The sequence below is a fragment of the Prinia subflava genome, chromosome 14, assembly GCF_021018805.1.
Source record: "Prinia subflava isolate CZ2003 ecotype Zambia chromosome 14, Cam_Psub_1.2, whole genome shotgun sequence".
In the NCBI taxonomy this organism is placed as follows: Eukaryota; Metazoa; Chordata; class Aves; order Passeriformes; family Cisticolidae; genus Prinia; species Prinia subflava.
In genome coordinates, this window is record NC_086260.1 from 12030809 (window position 1) to 12048421 (window position 17613).

General features: G+C 40.7%; 1 protein-coding gene across 4 annotated transcripts in view; it reads left to right on the forward strand.

Moving 5' to 3' along the window:
* BICD2 (BICD cargo adaptor 2) overlaps positions 1 to 17613 on the forward strand; it is a 46717-nt gene that overhangs the window by 15011 nt on the left and 14093 nt on the right. For all 4 annotated transcript variants that reach the window (XM_063412068.1, XM_063412071.1, XM_063412070.1 and 1 more), the window contains exons 2-4: positions 12189 to 12401; positions 13671 to 13823; positions 16597 to 17049. In XM_063412068.1, coding sequence (XP_063268138.1) covers positions 12189 to 12401; positions 13671 to 13823; positions 16597 to 17049 — 819 coding nt within the window. The remainder of the gene's footprint in view (positions 1 to 12188; positions 12402 to 13670; positions 13824 to 16596; positions 17050 to 17613) is intronic.

Consider the following 17613-nt stretch of genomic DNA (forward strand, 5'->3'; position numbering starts at 1 on the left):
GAAACACATAAGGGGTGGACCCGTGTTTTCTGAGGAACAGTCTGTGGTGCGAGAGAGACTCCTCTCTCCCTTGCTGAATTGAAGATTAGTTTGTTTTTTGAGTGGTGATTGTTTGATCTAAAACCCAGGGGTTGGTTTGTGAAAAGTGATGGGTGGGGAGGTAGAAACTGGGAGAAGAAAATGTTCTAAGAAGTTTTTATTTCTGTCTCTGTGTGTGTTTAAGAGTATTTCTGTCCCTGTTCTTATGTAATTAATAAAGTTTTGGTGGGTTTTTTTTTGTTTTCAAGATTTAAGCCTGCTCTGCTCTGTTCCTGATCACATCCCACAGGAGTTGTTAGAGAAAAAACATATATTCATGGGTGCACTAACATCTGGCCAGTGCTAACCCATGACAACTTCGGACCTACTCTTACAGCTGTGTAAAACTATTTTAGGAGTTCTGTGATCTGCTTTCAAAGTCTCCAAAATTCACAGACTTGATTTGCAGCCTTTTTATTCTGAATGTCCAAGGCCTTAGGATAAAATAATGGTGTAGATTATTCAAGTTTCTTGTCTTTGACAATCTTGAACAGATCTCCTGTCTAATGGTTTTGGCAGTTTCTCACGATGTGTGAATCCATCATGCTGTTTCAACTCTTCATTGTTTCTCACTGGGTCCTCTGAAGCACTATTGTCATTTCAGGTTTCAGACCCTGGCCTTGGACACCCAAGACAGAGCTTTTTCAAGACATCCTTTGGAACTTGTAATGATCCATATTTTTGTTAATTTCTAACTATAATTAACTGCTCTTTGCGTGTAATTAATGTTTGCTGAGCAATGTTCTGAAGAGTTTGGTAATTACATCTTTTCTATGTTGACTTCTGTGAGTTTTGATGCATCTTTTAACTTTGAAGAATTTTTAAATGTTTTTCTTCTCTGACAGGGTGCTTTATAGTTCAGCCAATAATTTAAAAATCTACACTTCTCTTTGCAATCTTCGAAGTAAGAAGAAAAGACCACCCTTTGCCAGGTCTAATAATAATCAGGCTCTTGTCCTGTTATTATTCAGTCATTTATTTTAACTAATTCTGCTCTCTTTTCAGTAGCCAGCAATTGTGTTTGATTACTTTGAAATCTGAGGACAAATTTTTCTTGACCCTTTGCTATTGCTTGCTGCTACATTTCTGGCAAGGACAGAACATTGTGGGCTTTCTTTGGGTTTTCTGAAAGCCCCATTTTGGGGTTTGGTGGGGATTTTTTAAATTTTTATTTTTTATTTTTAGTGATAGTTTCTGTGAAAATTTTCTGAAGTCAGGAGCAGGCAGTGTTCCCAAGCAGTTCCCAGTCTTTGAGTTTCTCAGATTGCATCCAATTTAGAGAATTCCCAAGTTTATCTTGATTTCAGGCATTGTGTCTTGCTAAGGTAAGGTCTCCCATTGCAGTTAGAAGCTCTGTTTTGCAAGCAGTGAGACTCATTGCCTTCCCATGGTACCATCAGGCCTGAACTTTGGAGACTGTGGGTTTGCTCATAAGGTAGAAAACAAAATTGAACTTAAATCATGAAAAGTATTTGAATATTTGGCAAGAAGAGGCACTTACTTTGCAGCTGATAGCGTCATGGTGATGTAGGACCTCTCAGATGGTTACAGAGCAGTGACACATCCCAGGATAGCCTGCAGTCTCTTTAGGTGTGCTGGATGCTGCTAGAACGGGCTTGAACAAAGGGGCAGGATCCATAACATCTTCAGCACGTATATATGGTGGTGTGCAGGTGTCTCTGTTGTGCTGTCCATTTTAGCCAAAACTCTTGCTCTTGCCAGCAAGAACGGTGCATGTTGCTGTTCTGTTTTGACAGGCATTCTGCTTCAAAATGTGTAGTGACCGCTGGAATCCTGACAAGGCCCTGTAAAAATAGCTGCCAATGTGCTTGTGCTGTCATGTGCTGAGGGGCTTTCTCCCTTCCTGTACAGTGCTGCTGGGACCCCTCTAGGGATGGGGCCCTAAGGGAAGCCTCTGCTTCCTGTTTGGCAATGTTTAAGTCATGCACCAGGGCTTCACTTCCTCCTGTATTTTCCTTATCTTCCCCTTTACTTCAGAAATTGTCTCATGGAGTTGAGGAGAAGGAAATGCACTTGTCCTCCCTTTTTGAAGTGATGGTAAAACCCTGTCCTTGAATTGTTTCTGACACTGACACCACTGGCAGACAGACATGTGAGGGCGCTGGGCAGTACCTCACCAGCCACACTGAGTATCGATGGAGCTGTGTGCTCCAGATTAACTGGTGCACACCAGTGACTTGGCCATGTGGCTGTTGCAGCTGTCAGTTGCTCTCTATAGGGTGTTTGTAGAAATTGCCTTATGAGAAGAGGGCTGGATTTTGTCCCTCTCCCTTCTTGCTTTTTAACCCAAACCTTAAATAGAGGCTCAAATATGTTTAATGTTTATTTTTTTAAGCAATACATGACCACGATGGGCAATAGTAAGTGAACATGCTATAGTTCAATGTGAAGCCTGGATGTAGGCTGCAAGCATAACACATCAGAGGAAACTGAGAGACTCCTCTGGAGTTTGTTGTAAGTACTGTGCTATACTGTGCTAGTAGGACACAAAAGATTATGCAGTTGTATTTAGGTTAAACTCTCTGGACCTTTGCTTAGGGTGGAAATAAATTTGTTATTCAGGTGTTATGAGTTCTTAATGAATGGGCAGTTAGATAACAAGAAAATGTCTGCTTTTGCCATGCAGAACTAGCTACCAATGGTACATTTGATGAAATGGCTTGTGCAGTTGTGCACGTGCATGTGTGAGAATGACTGAAGACCACTAAAATCAGAAAGCCTGACTACTAGTTTTGGTTTTTATAAAGCTCTTTGCATAAAGGTACATGAACAACAGAGCTCACATGAACACATGTAACTTTGACATAGGCAGGAAGTGATTCCACACTTAGCATTAGTCTCCTTTAATACTTTGGTGATTAAAAAGCTGCTTAAGTATTTTAAGTAATTAGTCTGAGATTTTAAAATTTTATTTTTTTCCCAAAGTGCCTCATGTTCTGGTTCATTCTGGTACCAATAATAGTAGGTATTTATATGTACTGGGCTGTGTTTATGCAGCCATATTTCTGACTCTTTGTAGAGCAGCAGAGTTTGTTCCTGGAAGCCTATATTATTGTCACACCAGGGGAAGCCACTATGCTGGAAAACAAGCAGCAGTGTAATAAGCTGTAGATTACATATGTTTTGCAGGATGCAACCTACTTCCTTGTTTTATTTCTAGAGTGTGCCTGCTGTGCAGGCAAGCACTGTTCTTAGGAGGAGTCCTCATGCAATGAAATGCTAATGCTAGTAGCTGTTGCATTTAAAAAAAAGGGAAAACATTTGCTTGAGTATCACTGGAGCATTTCATGCTTGTTGTTATCCATACAGATAAAACATCGTTGGTTGGGGAGCAAAGCCAATGAAGAGGATGGAGAGTATTTTCTATCACCACTCTGTGTGTGTGTGTGGTCACCAATAATTAAAGAGTGAGTGGAAGCTGTCTTGTCATCCCTAACCTCACAATCATGCTCCTAGTTAAAACAGTTACCTCCTTCTAATTTCAGGTGCTGGGTTGGGACAGAAGAGGTGAGAAAGAGGTTAAATTTAATTTTTTGGGACTGTCTGCTGAGCCAGGGAGCAGTTCCTTTGGTGCCAGCTTAAACTCTTGGTTGAGGGGCTTGTAGAAGCCTGCACATCGGTTGCTTAAATGGATTGTGCGCATATGTAATAGGTAATCTTTCTTGTATGGGAACAAGAATGTTATATCTTGTGCTTTATTTTTATGTTCCTTTTATAGAAAAGTAGTTCATAATATTGCAGTAACATTTCTCAGTTCTGGAGTTAATCACATTTGAGGCAGCTCAGCAGCAGGCTTTTACAGCTTTAGATGCGTAGCCTGATACTCCAAATTTCTACAGTGTCGCTTTGTTTCCTTCAGTGTATTACTTAACAGGCACGTAAGGGTAAGTGAGCTGTGCTGTAGGGTTGCGCTGCAGTGACACTCTGGAAGTTAGAATCCTTCTCCAACTTACACCACAACATTTTATGGAAGGCAGTCTAGAATTATTTTGTGTGTTAACTGGGCTTTCTCCAAAGAAAGCCCGAACCATTATTTTAACAAAATGAAAGCCAGATCAAGGACTGGTCTCATTCCTGGAGTGTGCACATGTCTTCACTGTTGCATGACCTTTTGGAAGATGCTTGATGTCAGTATGGAGTGGGCTGACATGGTGGGAAGGAACTGATGTACTGTTTTGAAAAGCCACACAACTTTCCTGAAGGTACCAGATCTCCTGCAAGCTGTTGTTTGTGAAGCTGCTGCTTAGTTGAGGTTTGTGTTTGGCCCCTGGGGATGTTGAGTGTGGGAGAAAGAGCCTACTCCCAAACTCGTGGCAATGTGAGAGGTTCTGCAATGGTGAGGAGCAAATGAAGAGTTCAGATCTGTACTGGCACTCAAGTGCTGACTGGCCACAGGCTGAGTGTGGGCTGGGGCTCTGGGTGAGGGAGGTGGTGATGCTGGGCTGGAGATCCAAGTTGCCAAGAGGAACTCGGTCACACCTGCGATTTGCAAGGCACACTCATTCCCAGTGCATATGCATGACAGACTGCAGGCAAACTGCTGTGTTCATATAGAAAAAGAAAGATTTTTCTTGCAAGTCGTGTGTGGGGCAGTTAAACTATTTCCATTTTGGTCTAATGTGAAGGACAGAATGCATATACTGGCTTTGTTAAGTATAAGTTGGTTTTAGTAAGTTTATAAATTGTCTTTGGTAGGTACAGCCCCATACATGTTTAGAGGACTGAGATCTCATTTGATTTTTCTTTCATGCTGTTGCAGGATCTTTAGTGGTAAGGTTGTTTTAACTCCATCCAGCCTCCAAGCCCCACACAGCCACAGGATAGGTTAAGGTTGTACCAAAATTGGCCAGATAGCTTTGTGATATGGTTTTAAGTATTAGCAAGCAGGCATTCTTTATGCAGCTGTGGTCACTTGGAGGATCCCTCCTCTAACTGAGTGCCCTGATAAACAGAGATTTTATTATACACATTACATATTCATTAGCTATCCCTGCTTACTTGAGGCATATGTGTTACTTTATTTTACATAGCTGCCCCCCTTCTTGAAAGTCCTTATGTGTTCTTTGGGATCTTCTTTGGTGATCTTCAGTTTCTGGTGTCCTTTTAAGGTGGCTGTTTTTCAACCCTCACTTTTGAGGAAGTGCAGTGTCATTGTTTTGCATGGCTTCTGCTTTGTCAGCTGTATCTATTTCTCCAAGGTTACATTCTTCCCTTTATTTGATAAGAGTAAAAAAAGTATTGTTCTACTCTACTGTCCTTATCAAAGGTGAAGATGAGAAGGAAGACAATGACATCTGCAGAGGTACTCCATGATGCATTTGCTCAGTTCCCAGTGATTTATTGATCGGGTGCTTACTGAACAGCAATGGGTATCATTTGATTAGTAGCACTAAAGTTTTTTCTTCCACGAATTATTATAGTAAAGGCTGTGAGGCATGTACTTAAGATAACCCTGCATTGTCCTTTATGAAATGTGTAATTTCAGTGGGATCTTGTTGAGCTTTAAGTAAAAAGCTAACATTTTAAGAAGGAATAGGCTGGTTCTAGGTTTCTAGTGTCCATTGCACCCTTTGAAGGTTCATAACACATCTTCTCAGGACTAATTGTGGGCTTTAGTGAAATTATTCTTTGAGGTCAGCTGCTAGAGATCTAGTCTAGTACTTACAGATCATTTCCCCTGGTTTTCAGTTTCTAAAAATTACTTCATTATGGATCATACCTATGTCAAGTTTCTGCACAATCATTTGTAATGCATGTCCTGACAGGTGCTTAGCTTGAGTACCTGCAGAAGGGTGACAGTCTTAACAGGACACTGCTATACAGAGTCCATTTGCAGTCACTTGTTTTGTATGCAGGGGAAGATGACCCAATGACCTGCTTAACAGGATCAGCTGACGTTGTGAATTGGCATGTACAAATAAATCCATCAAATTTAGCAGAAGGGTTTAAAAATCAGCAATTGATGATTGAATTTCCTGCAGTGTGACTGCTGGGAAGAGTGAATTTGAGCTGTGTTTTGATACCACAGTGGGCAGGTAAGGGCACCCTTTGCACTTGTAAGTAGAAATCTCTAGTCTCCTCTGCTGTCTAGCTCCTAAATAGTGCTGTCAAGCTCTCCTTTTTTTCCTGTATTTATGCCAGCTTTTTTTGTCAATGAATTTGAAATTAATTCCTCTTCTTCCTAACATGCTTCTCTGAGGTATGTGTGCGTGTTCTAGTCTGCTTGTGGTGGTGCAGCAGCTGTGTTAATGTGACTGTGATAGCAACAAGGGCTGAAGCATCTCTTAAACATCACTGTGTGAGTGTAGGAAAGGGTTAATGCATCATGCTGCTTCATCTGTTGAGGATGGTTAGCATCTTATAGCAGTGTTTCACTGCAGAGAAAAAGCCAGTGTGAATTTACTAAAGACTGCCCCTGCTGCTTGACATCTCAGCATCATGTGTGGCAGGATGCACAACATGGAAAATGGGAAAAAATGAGGAGATGCACAGGCAAAGGGGGCTTCATTTGAGAGGAAATGAGCATGGGGATCGAAGATGTCCAGAATTGGATTTATATTGTGGAGTTCTGCACTCTTTTAAGATTTTCTTCTTTCTTATTTTTTCAGCTTGTCTATAAACAACTGTCTCTCTCTGCCCCCTCCCTGCTTCTTTAAATGGAGAACACAAGTTCAGGTTTAGGTGACAAATGAATTTTTAAGTGAAACTTTATGAAACTCCTTCACTGAAATATTTGTATTGTTTTCTGTTTGCTTGGGTGTGTTCCTGCATGGCACAGGAACCTCCCTGTCATTTTGACTGAGTATGAGGGGGATGTCACTTCCTCTGTTTATCTGTGTCATCTCAGGGTGGGTGGGCTGTGACTTTCCTTGTCAGTATATCTGCTTTAATAGAGAAAGATGGTTTATTTTGCCCCTTCCTAGTTGTTGTGGTTCAATGTGTGTAAGAAGACAGGTACAGAGTGAAGGTAGTACGCAAGAAGACAGTGCAGGGCAGCCTCCAGAACCTCCAACAGTTCCTGTGCAGCACCTAGATGCTGATCAACTCTTGACAGACCTTTATGGACATCAGCTCTTTTCAGAGGTTAGTAGAGTGTTTGAGATCATACTGACTTTGTTCAGAAAAAGCTCTTTCCACCATTTCTTTTGGGGGGTTTTATTTGATAGTGGCATCCCAGTCTTTTGTATTACTCTTTTTTTTAGCAGTCTATTTCGGGATCCCAGAAAATATGTAAGCATAACCAGCATATTTTGGATGACTTTCGGGCTAAGTAGAGATCTGGAGTGACAGATTATGGAGGCAAATAAAGCAGAACTGTTCTCATTTTCCTGAGGGCTTGAGAGTCTTGCTTTTGAGCATGACTGAGATCAATCTGTGCATCTCCCATATCACAGCAGCTGTCCTGAGAGAAGCATTTGGAATTCTCCAAGAAGCATGTTTCAGAGATTCCACATTTTGTGTGTTCCGTGAATAGCTACGCTGTGATAAAGAACTTCTTTCAAAAGACCATGTTTAAAATTTTAACAATGTTTCTAGGAACTTGATATCTTAGCAGTATGCTAAACTTGCCAGAATTGGGAAAACTTTCTTCTCAAAGCTTGGAGTTTTATATGAAAGCATCCTTCAGTGTACTGTGTTTCATGCAAAAAACTATCTACATCTGCATGACTGGGATCTTGTTCCTCTTGCAATATAAACAGATGAATCTATGTTATCATCAAACCTAGAGGAAGCTTCAGCTTTTATTAAGGCTATCTTTTGGAAATCAGTACTTTAAACTGAGTCTAAATGTAGTTTGACCCAGGGCTTCATTTGAAGTGAGCTGGGCTTGACCATTTTATGTAATATTGCAGTTTTTGGATGAGTCTGCCTCATCCATTTGCTGTCCAGATTCATTTTTCTATTCATAGTTGCTGGAGAGCTTTGTATTCTTGTGATTTTTAAGACATCATTGTATGAAATTTGTAGTAATTTCCTTAATTTAGCAAAAATATTTTCCAGGCTATTTAAGAATATGATAGCATGTATTTGCTATGTGCCTTGAGTCTGCTGATGTAAGTAGTTCTGCGAACAAGAAAGTTGGTTTAATATCATTTAATAGCATTTTTGGTACTAATTTTGGTAAACCTTCTCCAGCAAATTATGGTAAATTTTCCATGTGTTTCAGGGATGTTATGTCAAATACACCGTCTAGTGTATTTGAAAGAAGAGAGGAGAAGGATCTCATGGACTGGCATAGCTGGTAGGGGAAGGCAGCTTGACCAAAGGAAACTTGTCAGGGTTTCAGTTGATCTGCAGCTTTGGCAGCGGGTTATGTGAGCAAGAACCAAAAATTAGCATCAGAATGATTTGGTGCACTTCTCTAAGCTCGCTGCACTTGCACCACATAACTGCGAGTCCCCAGCTGGGAAGTGTTTGCCTGGTCCAGAGGTAAATGGCTATACAAAATTTGGGGTTGTGTATTACAAAATTTGAGGTTGTGTCTTAGGGGGTAGATGTTCATTTATGTTGGTTTCAGATGGTGTTAAACCCAAGGAGGTCTTTTGATGTGTGTCCTGTGCAGCTTTCTGAAGAGGTAGTTGTGAGTAAATTGAACCTTTGTCCAGAAAAGTGCTTTCCAATGCACTGACAAGACAGCTGAGCAAATAGCAAGACAGCATTTTGGTTCATGAACTCTCTGATTTTGCTTTTGCCCTGATCTTGGGAATCTGGAAGATAAGAACTTTGATAATCCCTTAACATTAGTGTCTCGTAATTCCTAGAGACAGCTGTTGAGCAGAACATGATGTTTTGCAGCCCTCATGTCAGAAACTTTTATTTTGTGAAGAGACACTCCAAAGTCTATCATTCCAATATAACTGTGGACAGTTTTCTTCCCTAGTAGATGGAAATAAAGGTTTTGGAAGAGGAGGAAGAGTAGAATAATTTTGACTTGTGCTTCTGTGTTTTAGATAATGTTGAAGCAAAAGTAGATGGGCAGGTGCTGGACTTCAGGATGTATGAAGGTTTAGGGGTTTCATGCATAGCAGTAAAAAGTCAGTTTTCCTTTTACTAGATGGATATGACAGGTCTGCATTGTAGCTATGGCAGGTTATTGCATTGCCCTGTAATTTTGCACAATTTTGTTAAAAGTTACATTTCCTGTTCTACACAGGAATTATGAAAATGGCTTGTAGCAGTGGTGTCTGAAGTTGTTCCTAAGTACATACAAGAGAGATAACAAAGTGTGATTGGAATGGAAGTGCTTTTCAAGTGTTGTCTTATAAATGCACACAGCTTGAATTATTCAAGGCTGCCTGCCTGTCCTGATGACCGTGGCTCTGAAAGAACTTTCTTGTGTTCAGAGGCTGTTTACTCACAGTGCTGTACAGTAATACTCAAGCTAATGTAATGGTTTCTGCTGACACTTCGCAAACATGCTGGCTGAGAGCAAATAACAGTCTTACTGTGCAGAAATAACTGGAGCCCACAGGGAACAGCAGCATCCTTTGGTAGGAGTGACCATGAGTTTGTTTCTGCAGTTAGTGTGTGTGAGCAGTTCCCGTTTGGTTGGGTCAGCTGTGCCAGTTGGGACAAGCCATAATAGAAGGCAGTTTCTGAAAAGGGAGTCTGACTATTGTAGTAAATGGAAAAATCTCTCACACATAAAAGCAGTGATACCTTACTGAACTTCACCTTGCCGTCACCAGAGAGTAGAGAGTTCTGACTGATATCTCAAAACATAGTGAGTGATTGACAGTTGGCCATGGAATTAACAACACATCTTCCATCCTCTGAACAAAAATATGCATTCTTATATGGAAATGTGGGAAACTTGTAAACTGATGAAAAACTGTCATGTAAGAATAAGATTTTATATATAGAATTCATTGTTGTAGGATTTTACTAAGGCCAAAAAATGCATAAACCTCTGAAAAATCAAGAGGTTTTTACATAGGCAATTCAATGTTAGTAGCTCTTCCAAATTTACATTAGGCATTCTCCTTCAAGGCTTAAGGCAATCCCCAGCTTGAGGAGATTATGTGATTTCTTGCACCTTTCTCTGAAGCATCTGGCATTAGCCTCTGTAGAAGACAGGATATTGGATTAAAAAAAAGTCTCATTCTCTGTGGCAGTTTCTGTGTTTAAATACTCCCTGTCTATTGTGACTTGGGCAAAATGATGATGTGTTCTTTCCAGATGTTAAAGAAACCCAAGACCTAGCATCTGCTTTGGAACTTTCATGGGCAAATTCGTCATCATTCTTAAGAATCCCTCCCTTAGTGGCATTACAGAGCACCTTGATGGAATCATGCCTGGACTCTGAGGTCTGGCTGATCAGCTGTGGCTTTAAGTGTCCTGAACTTCCATTTGCTGTTTTGGCATCCTGCAGCTGAGCAAATGGTGCTACTTCACTGGGCAAGGAAGTGCTCATTGTCCCTTACTCTGTGCCAGAGATTTGTCATACATGCTGGTCTATAAAAGGTGGATCTTATTTTATTACGGGAAAAAGATAGTATATTTGAGAAGCTGGTGTGCTTTTTGTTATCCCTTTAACATTTATGGAGATCTTGGGTATTAGGCTTTTAAGCTGCTTGTTGAAATTCATTTGACAAGGACTTGCACAGATGGTGCTTTTTGTCTGAAATATGGTGCTTTTCAGTTTCCCTTAGGTTATCTTGATGAATCTGGCTAGAATTTCTGCAATGGATATTTGTCTCCTGTATCTCTGATTTGCTTATCTGAAATAAAATTTAGTCTGATAGGCACAATATCTGTGTGCCTTTAATCATAGGCAGAGCTAGCATACTTGATCAGTTGTTTCAGCCCTGGTATAGTCAGTAGTTTCTGTGCTGTTAATGCACCTGCTGTAATATACAGAAGTAATAAAACACTGAAGTTTGTTTCTCTTCAAAGCAGATGTTTTTCCTTCTCTGACAGTATTTTTCTGAAGAGCTGGCAAAAGATGATCAGTTGAAAATGCGTGACTAGATAAGGAGTTTCATGAGATGCTTCTCTGTCCTTGACTTAGCCTGATAATAATGTTGACTAGGAAAATCTGACATGTTTTGGCATCCGAAAAAGATACTGTGGCACCTGAAAACTCCAAATACACCTTGGGTTGGATTGTGGTACAAGCGCGTGCAACACTTGGAAGCTTCTGTCGCGTTTTTAATCTCGTTGAACATGGCTGATCTGCCAGGCCGTGTGTTACAAATATAGCTGCTGCAAGTGGCCAGCTCTGCTCTCCAACATATGCCAGTGGCAGCCACAGGCTGTTCTGTGCCACAGCAGCTGGGGTGTCTGTGTGGGCTGGGGGCACATGTGGAAAACACTCCCATAGGGACATCACCTGGAAGGCTTTCATCAGCAAAATGAAGACCTGCAAAAAGAAATGTGAGGAGGCAAAATAATGCCAGTGTCAGGACTAGCTAGAGGTAGGCTGTGCCGAGTGGGTTGGATTTCTGACCTGCCGCTGAGTGCCTTAGCTGGCACACTGCTGGGATTGATGTCTCGAGCTGGCTGGGGCATCGTCCGCTGACCTACTTCAGCCAGCGTGACCCCACCAGCTTAGCCTGGATCCGGAACAGCCCTGCTGATGTTGCCAAGCCCAGGGGAGGGGGCTGTAATCTCCCAGCCCGGAGCAGCTGCTGGGAGCTCTTAGCCTGGGAAAGGGAACAGGGGGCTGATGCCAAATGTGTTCTCAGTGATTCTGGTTTTGCAGAAGTGAATCTGACCCCCCTACAGAGAATATGCGTGTGCAGCAGTGTCTGGTCATCTTGCAGTCATCTGGTTGAAAGCCAGTCATTTTAACAGCGGACTAAGGCACTGCATTGTTGTTCCCTCCCACAAGGGTTAATATGAGGTTCTACTTAAGCATTCTGCATCACAAAGCACTGTTGGGGTGCTGTGGTTTACTTTCAAGACACAGTTGCCCACTTACTAGCATTTGTAAATCTGACCCCAGAATTGCAGGGTGTAGGAAAAGGTTATGTTCCTTTGCCATGAAAAAATATATGAGGGTAAATGTTTTCAACTATTTAAATTGGAAGTTACTTATGCAGAATTATAGGTTTACTGATAAAAGATTTGTTTTCTGACTGTCCTAGGCTTTTGGACAGGCCCATACCAACCATAAGAAGGTAGCAGCAGATGGAGAGAGCAGAGAGGAAACCTTGATTCAAGAATCAGCTACCAAAGAAGAATACTACATGAAGAAGGTTATGGAGTTGCAGACAGAATTGAAGCAGATAAGAAATGTCCTTGCCAACACACAGTCTGAAAATGAACGCCTTAATTCTGTTGCACAGGAACTGAAGGAGGTGAGTGAAGATGCACAGGGTACACTGCAGCTTGGATTTGTTACATTTTCTGGTGCTGTGTAACAAAAAAAAGGTAAGATTCTTGAACTGAAAGGTGATCTGACAGACAGGTGACTGCATGTTCCGACATGCTGGTCCTGTGGGTACTGCACATCAGTTCCCTCAGTACCAGACTTGCTGCCTTAAAAACCAGAGGAACCTGTTTAGCCCAATCACAGAGACTCTTGGATGTACTTTTTCTGCTTCATTTCCAACGCAGATTTTCTTGCTGCAAAATATTTGCGGCATAATTTCCCTTCTTATCCCTTTTTCCTCCCTAATTTCTGAAGGTGGGGTATTAAAACACTGAAATGCACAAAGAGAAGGGTAAAGAGAGTTTATAGTGTTGTGTTTTCTCTCATGAAGTGATGGCTTTTATATTTATGTAGGTTGCTTAACATAATAGCTTTGACCTTTTATTGTTTTACCTTTTACTGAAACCACATATTTTTAAGGGGAAATAATTGCTGAGAAGTTACTTAAAGAGTTTAATTACTTACAAAATCTGTACCTCAGCAGAAGCCTTTGTGGCACTGGTGCAGAAATGATTGAGAGCTCAAACCATTGCTTAAATTCAGACTGGTAAAATTACAGACACTGTAAGCCACAGATGCATGGATAAAACAGTCAGCAGTTATTACTCCTGAGTTTTCTTGCTCCTTCCTTTGAAGCACTAGGGACTAGTCTTGTCTAGTCCTAAGCTAATCAACTGACCTCCTCTGCCAGGAGGGAAGGCTATCCAAGAGCCCACATCTGAATCTCAACTTATTCCATGTGACTTCAGCTGCAAGTGTCTCATGTAATTTTTTAGGACATAGTAACAAATGTGTGGACAATAATTTGGTGGTAAAATTGATGAGGAAATGTGGGTTACTTCTCTGGAGATGTGGAGATTCACTGGTGCCTCTTTTTGGGCTATGACAGAGAAGATTTGTGGTACAAACACCCACAAGTGATCAAACAGGCCAGTCAACTTCTCCTTTAACTTTGTGGAACAGAGTTGGAATCAAGCCTTGTCCTTAGACAGGGAGGCAGTTCCTAGAAACACAGATACAACTCTTGCCTGTATTTCCCAACATTTAAGACTAGCTTAATGGAAAAACCGCACACCCCAGAAGTAGCACAGTGTCTGTGAAGGATTCTGGTCACTTCCCAAAGTGCACTGAGTGGCAGATTTGGAATTTAATTGTATTGACTCAGTTGCCATCATTTGGGGGTTTGTTTTTCCAGGTCAACCACAATGTGGAACTTCAAAGGGCCCGCCTGCGCGATGATATTAAGGAATATAAATTCCGAGAAGCACGTTTGCTGCAAGACTATACTGAACTTGAAGAGGAAAACATCTGTCTCCAGAAACAAGTGTCTGTCCTGAAGCAAAGTCAGGCAAGTTTTTCAACCTGTGAGCATTGCTTTAGTAGCACCAGTTAATTCCTGTGTTACAGTATGGTTCTGTCTCATTTGAACATCCAGCTACTTATTTTCTGCCTTTGTACTACTTTTGAGACTATAAGCTATATTTTAGCACCAAGACTTCTTCTTTCTTACTCTGTTTATACAGTCATAGTACTTCATTGCTTCTACTTTGACTTCCAAGTCCTTCCATTGCCTTCTTTTTCTCTAATGGAAGAAAAGTCTCTATCAGTCTGCTTTGTTACTTGGTTTAGTCTTTTTGCTACAGTGGTTTTTCAGTGTCACTTTACAATGACCCCCATGCATGCATCTTCCATCCTTCCTTCCCCTCCTAGAGTATCTGGAAAAAGTGTTTCTAAAATATATATTTTAATTGCTAGTTAATCCTTACCTTCTCTCTCTGTTTCTTTGGTTGTCTTCTATTCTAGCTACTTTCATTAAACTTGGAATGCTGTTATAGTTGCTCTACACTGTCACATCTGTGTGACTGCATGTCTGAAAGGTGACATTTAATTATGCATTTCCAGCTATTTCCACAGTTTTAGAAAACTGCATTCTTGGAACTTCTTAAGAACTTCTCTGAGTTATCATTTGTAGAGCTAATTAGATTAGATGTGGTCTTTGGTGTGGTTCACTTATCTTCATCTATCAGTGTGAGACTTGCTATTTTTATTCTTCAGGTAGCTGTCAGTCCCGTGGCATAAATAAAGCTCGATTGGGAAAGTGAAGGACATAACAACAAAGATGCTGCAAGGGCTGGAAACAGGTTGGGAGAGCTGAGTGTGTTCAGCCTGGAGAAGGCTCCGGGGAGACCTTCCAAGAAAAATACAAAGGGACCTTGGACAAGGGAGAATGGCTTCCCACTGCCAGAGGGCAGAGATAGATGGGATATTAAGTAGAAAATTTTGGCTATGAGAGTGGTAAGGCTTCCAAGGTTCTCCAAGCCCTGGCACAGGTTGCCCAGAGAAGCTGCAGCTCCCCCATCCCTGGAAATGTTCAAGGCCAAGTTTGACAGGGCTTGGAGCAACCTGCTATAGAGGAAGCTGTTCCTACCCATGGCAGGGGGAGGAATGAGATGAACGTTGAGGTCCCTCCCTGCCCAAACTATTCTCTTATTCTACAATTCTATGATAATATTCCTAAAATCAAAGTTCTTTAGAAAATTCAACGTTAATACCATCTGTTGTAATCAGCACATAGTAAAATCTTAGGATTTGCTGTAGAACTCCTTCAGTGTTCTGAATGAAAGCTGCCCTGCCAAGCTAGATATGTGGGATATCGAATGTATTTTATGTATGTGCAAGTGAAACTCTATGTTAGTGTTTATTACTTTGGGCCTCACTGCCCAAAACAGAGTTCCAGGTTGGACTTGTTCTCATCTGCATATATTTGGTCTAATTATGCAGTTTTATGCCCTGACATCCTGTAGTAGGGACAAAAGGGGCTGTTGGGCTCTGGATGCAGACTGGAAGAGAGAGGGAACTGGTAAAATCAAACCTATATAGTTAGTTACTTCGGAGTTTTACCTTTTTTTCTCATTGATCATATTCAGAGCAGCTGAAAGTTCCCAGCTCCATGTTCACATTCTAGAATAACAATACTGGAGAATGCTGCTATTCTGGCCTGAGCCAAATTTAACCTCAGATGCTATCTCAGTACTTGCTAGTAGTTACTGATTGCTGTATTTTTATTCTGGAAACTTTGAAAATAGACTACTATCTGAAATATTTTAGCTCTGTGGACAGAACCAAGAGCTTGTTCTTTTCATGGCAGTGGATTATTTAATTTTCTACCTTGTCCTAATCCTACTTGATGAACTTCTAATTATTCTAGTTACTGATGTGACTAGAAGCAGCTGTGAAATTTTCCCAGGCAACAATGAATTAACATGCTTGATTCCTGGTTTTTAAGTTAGGTGTGGTTCAGCACTCCCAGGTTGCTCTGTGTTGACATCTAAAATTCATTTGGCAATTGGCAAAAAATAAATAATGTGACATATCATATGGTATGAGTTCCTTTCTTTCAGGATAAGAAAAAGTATTCTTTGTTTGCTTGCTCCCTGATTTCCCCAAGTGATTAAAAATTTTACATCAATCATTTGTGTACATAATTTCAGTCCAAGAGAGGTTTTAAAAAGTGCAGTATTAGGGGTAATAGATAGCATGCCATAAAGCTCATCAATGTGAGTCTCAAGTGTAGAGTTTGAATTGCAGTCCTTTCAAGATGTGCTGAAATGATGATGAAAGAAATGTGAAAGCATTTTATTTTGAACGTATAAAAGCAGAGCTTGATCACAGTTTTACCCCAGTGGTATATTCGAATAACAGTGACGCAGAGTGTCAAAGTGTACCTTTGTCATGCCAGGTTTTGGAAATGTGAAGCTTAACTTTGTAGGAAGTCTGGCCAGGGAATTTGTTAATCAGACAAATGTCGTCCAGTGCCAGGAAAAACTGTTTTGGGGTACTTGTGTATCAGACAGACTGTATCTCCCACCTGTCCTGATTGAGCTGGAACGGATGAGTTCATTTGACAGTTTGCTTAGTGAATTTTTTCTGTGGTCTCTGTGAAGGTAAATTACATAAGCCATGTTTACAGTCATAGTGCTAAAACTAGACTCCAGTGATAAAAAAGTATTCTATTACTATAATATTTAAGTGACATCAAACATTCAAAAGCAAAATGACTTGGTGCCTTGCAGGCAGACATTTTCATTAGAGGTTTTTTCCTCCCATTTGTATATCTCCAGGTGGAGTTTGAAGGCTTGAAACATGAAATCAAAAGACTGGAAGAGGAAACTGAGTTTCTCAATAGCCAGCTGGAAGATGCCATCCGACTGAAGGAGATCTCTGAGCGCCAACTTGAGGAGGCACTGGAGACACTGAAGACAGAGAGGGAGCAGAAGAACAACCTTCGGAAGGAACTGTCTCATTACATGAACATCAATGATTCCATGTACAACAGCCACTTAAACATCTCTTTGGATGGGCTGAAGTTCAGCGATGAAGCCACAGAGCCCAATAATGATGAAATCATGAATGGATTTGAACAAAACTGCCTCAGCAAACTCAGCAATGGCAAGAACAGTACTTCAACACCTAAGAAAAATGAAAGCTTCCCTCCAGCACCAAGTCTGGTTTCAGATCTTCTGAGTGAATTAAACATTTCTGAAATCCAGAAGCTGAAACAGCAGCTTGTGCAGGTAAATGGGTTTCCTAAACAGTTATGCACTTCCAAATAGCTCCTAAAGTTCAGTTGGGATGTAATTTCAGTCTTTTCGGTATCTCATGTGGTACTGTTTATAGTGTATTTCTAAGGCTGCAATTGATTTAGGATTTGAGTATATGTTTGTCAGTGAAAAACCACAGGTTTTTTCCTTTCTTTAATTTTAATGCAGTGGAATTGGCAATCATGTCCTTTCTTTGGTGGAAAGTTCTAATGCATCTCCTCTGCAATAGTTCTTTATGTCACTAGCAAGAACAATAGTGGTTTGTTTCAAAATTGAAAGTTACTCCAATCACCTTCATCAAAAGGAGTTTTGTACTTATATTTTCTGTCATTAGTTCAAAGAGCATGAAGTCTTAATCAGCACCAAGCATTTCTGTGCTATATTTGTGCAATTAGGAGGTTGGAGAGTTTAGAACAAGATGCACATTTCTGTTTCCTACTAATGTTTTGTCAAGCATGTTTTAAATTATCTTCTATAAGAAAAAGCCCTTGTGCAAAAAACTGTCAGAATTTTTTAAAATGAGAAATTTAATAGGAG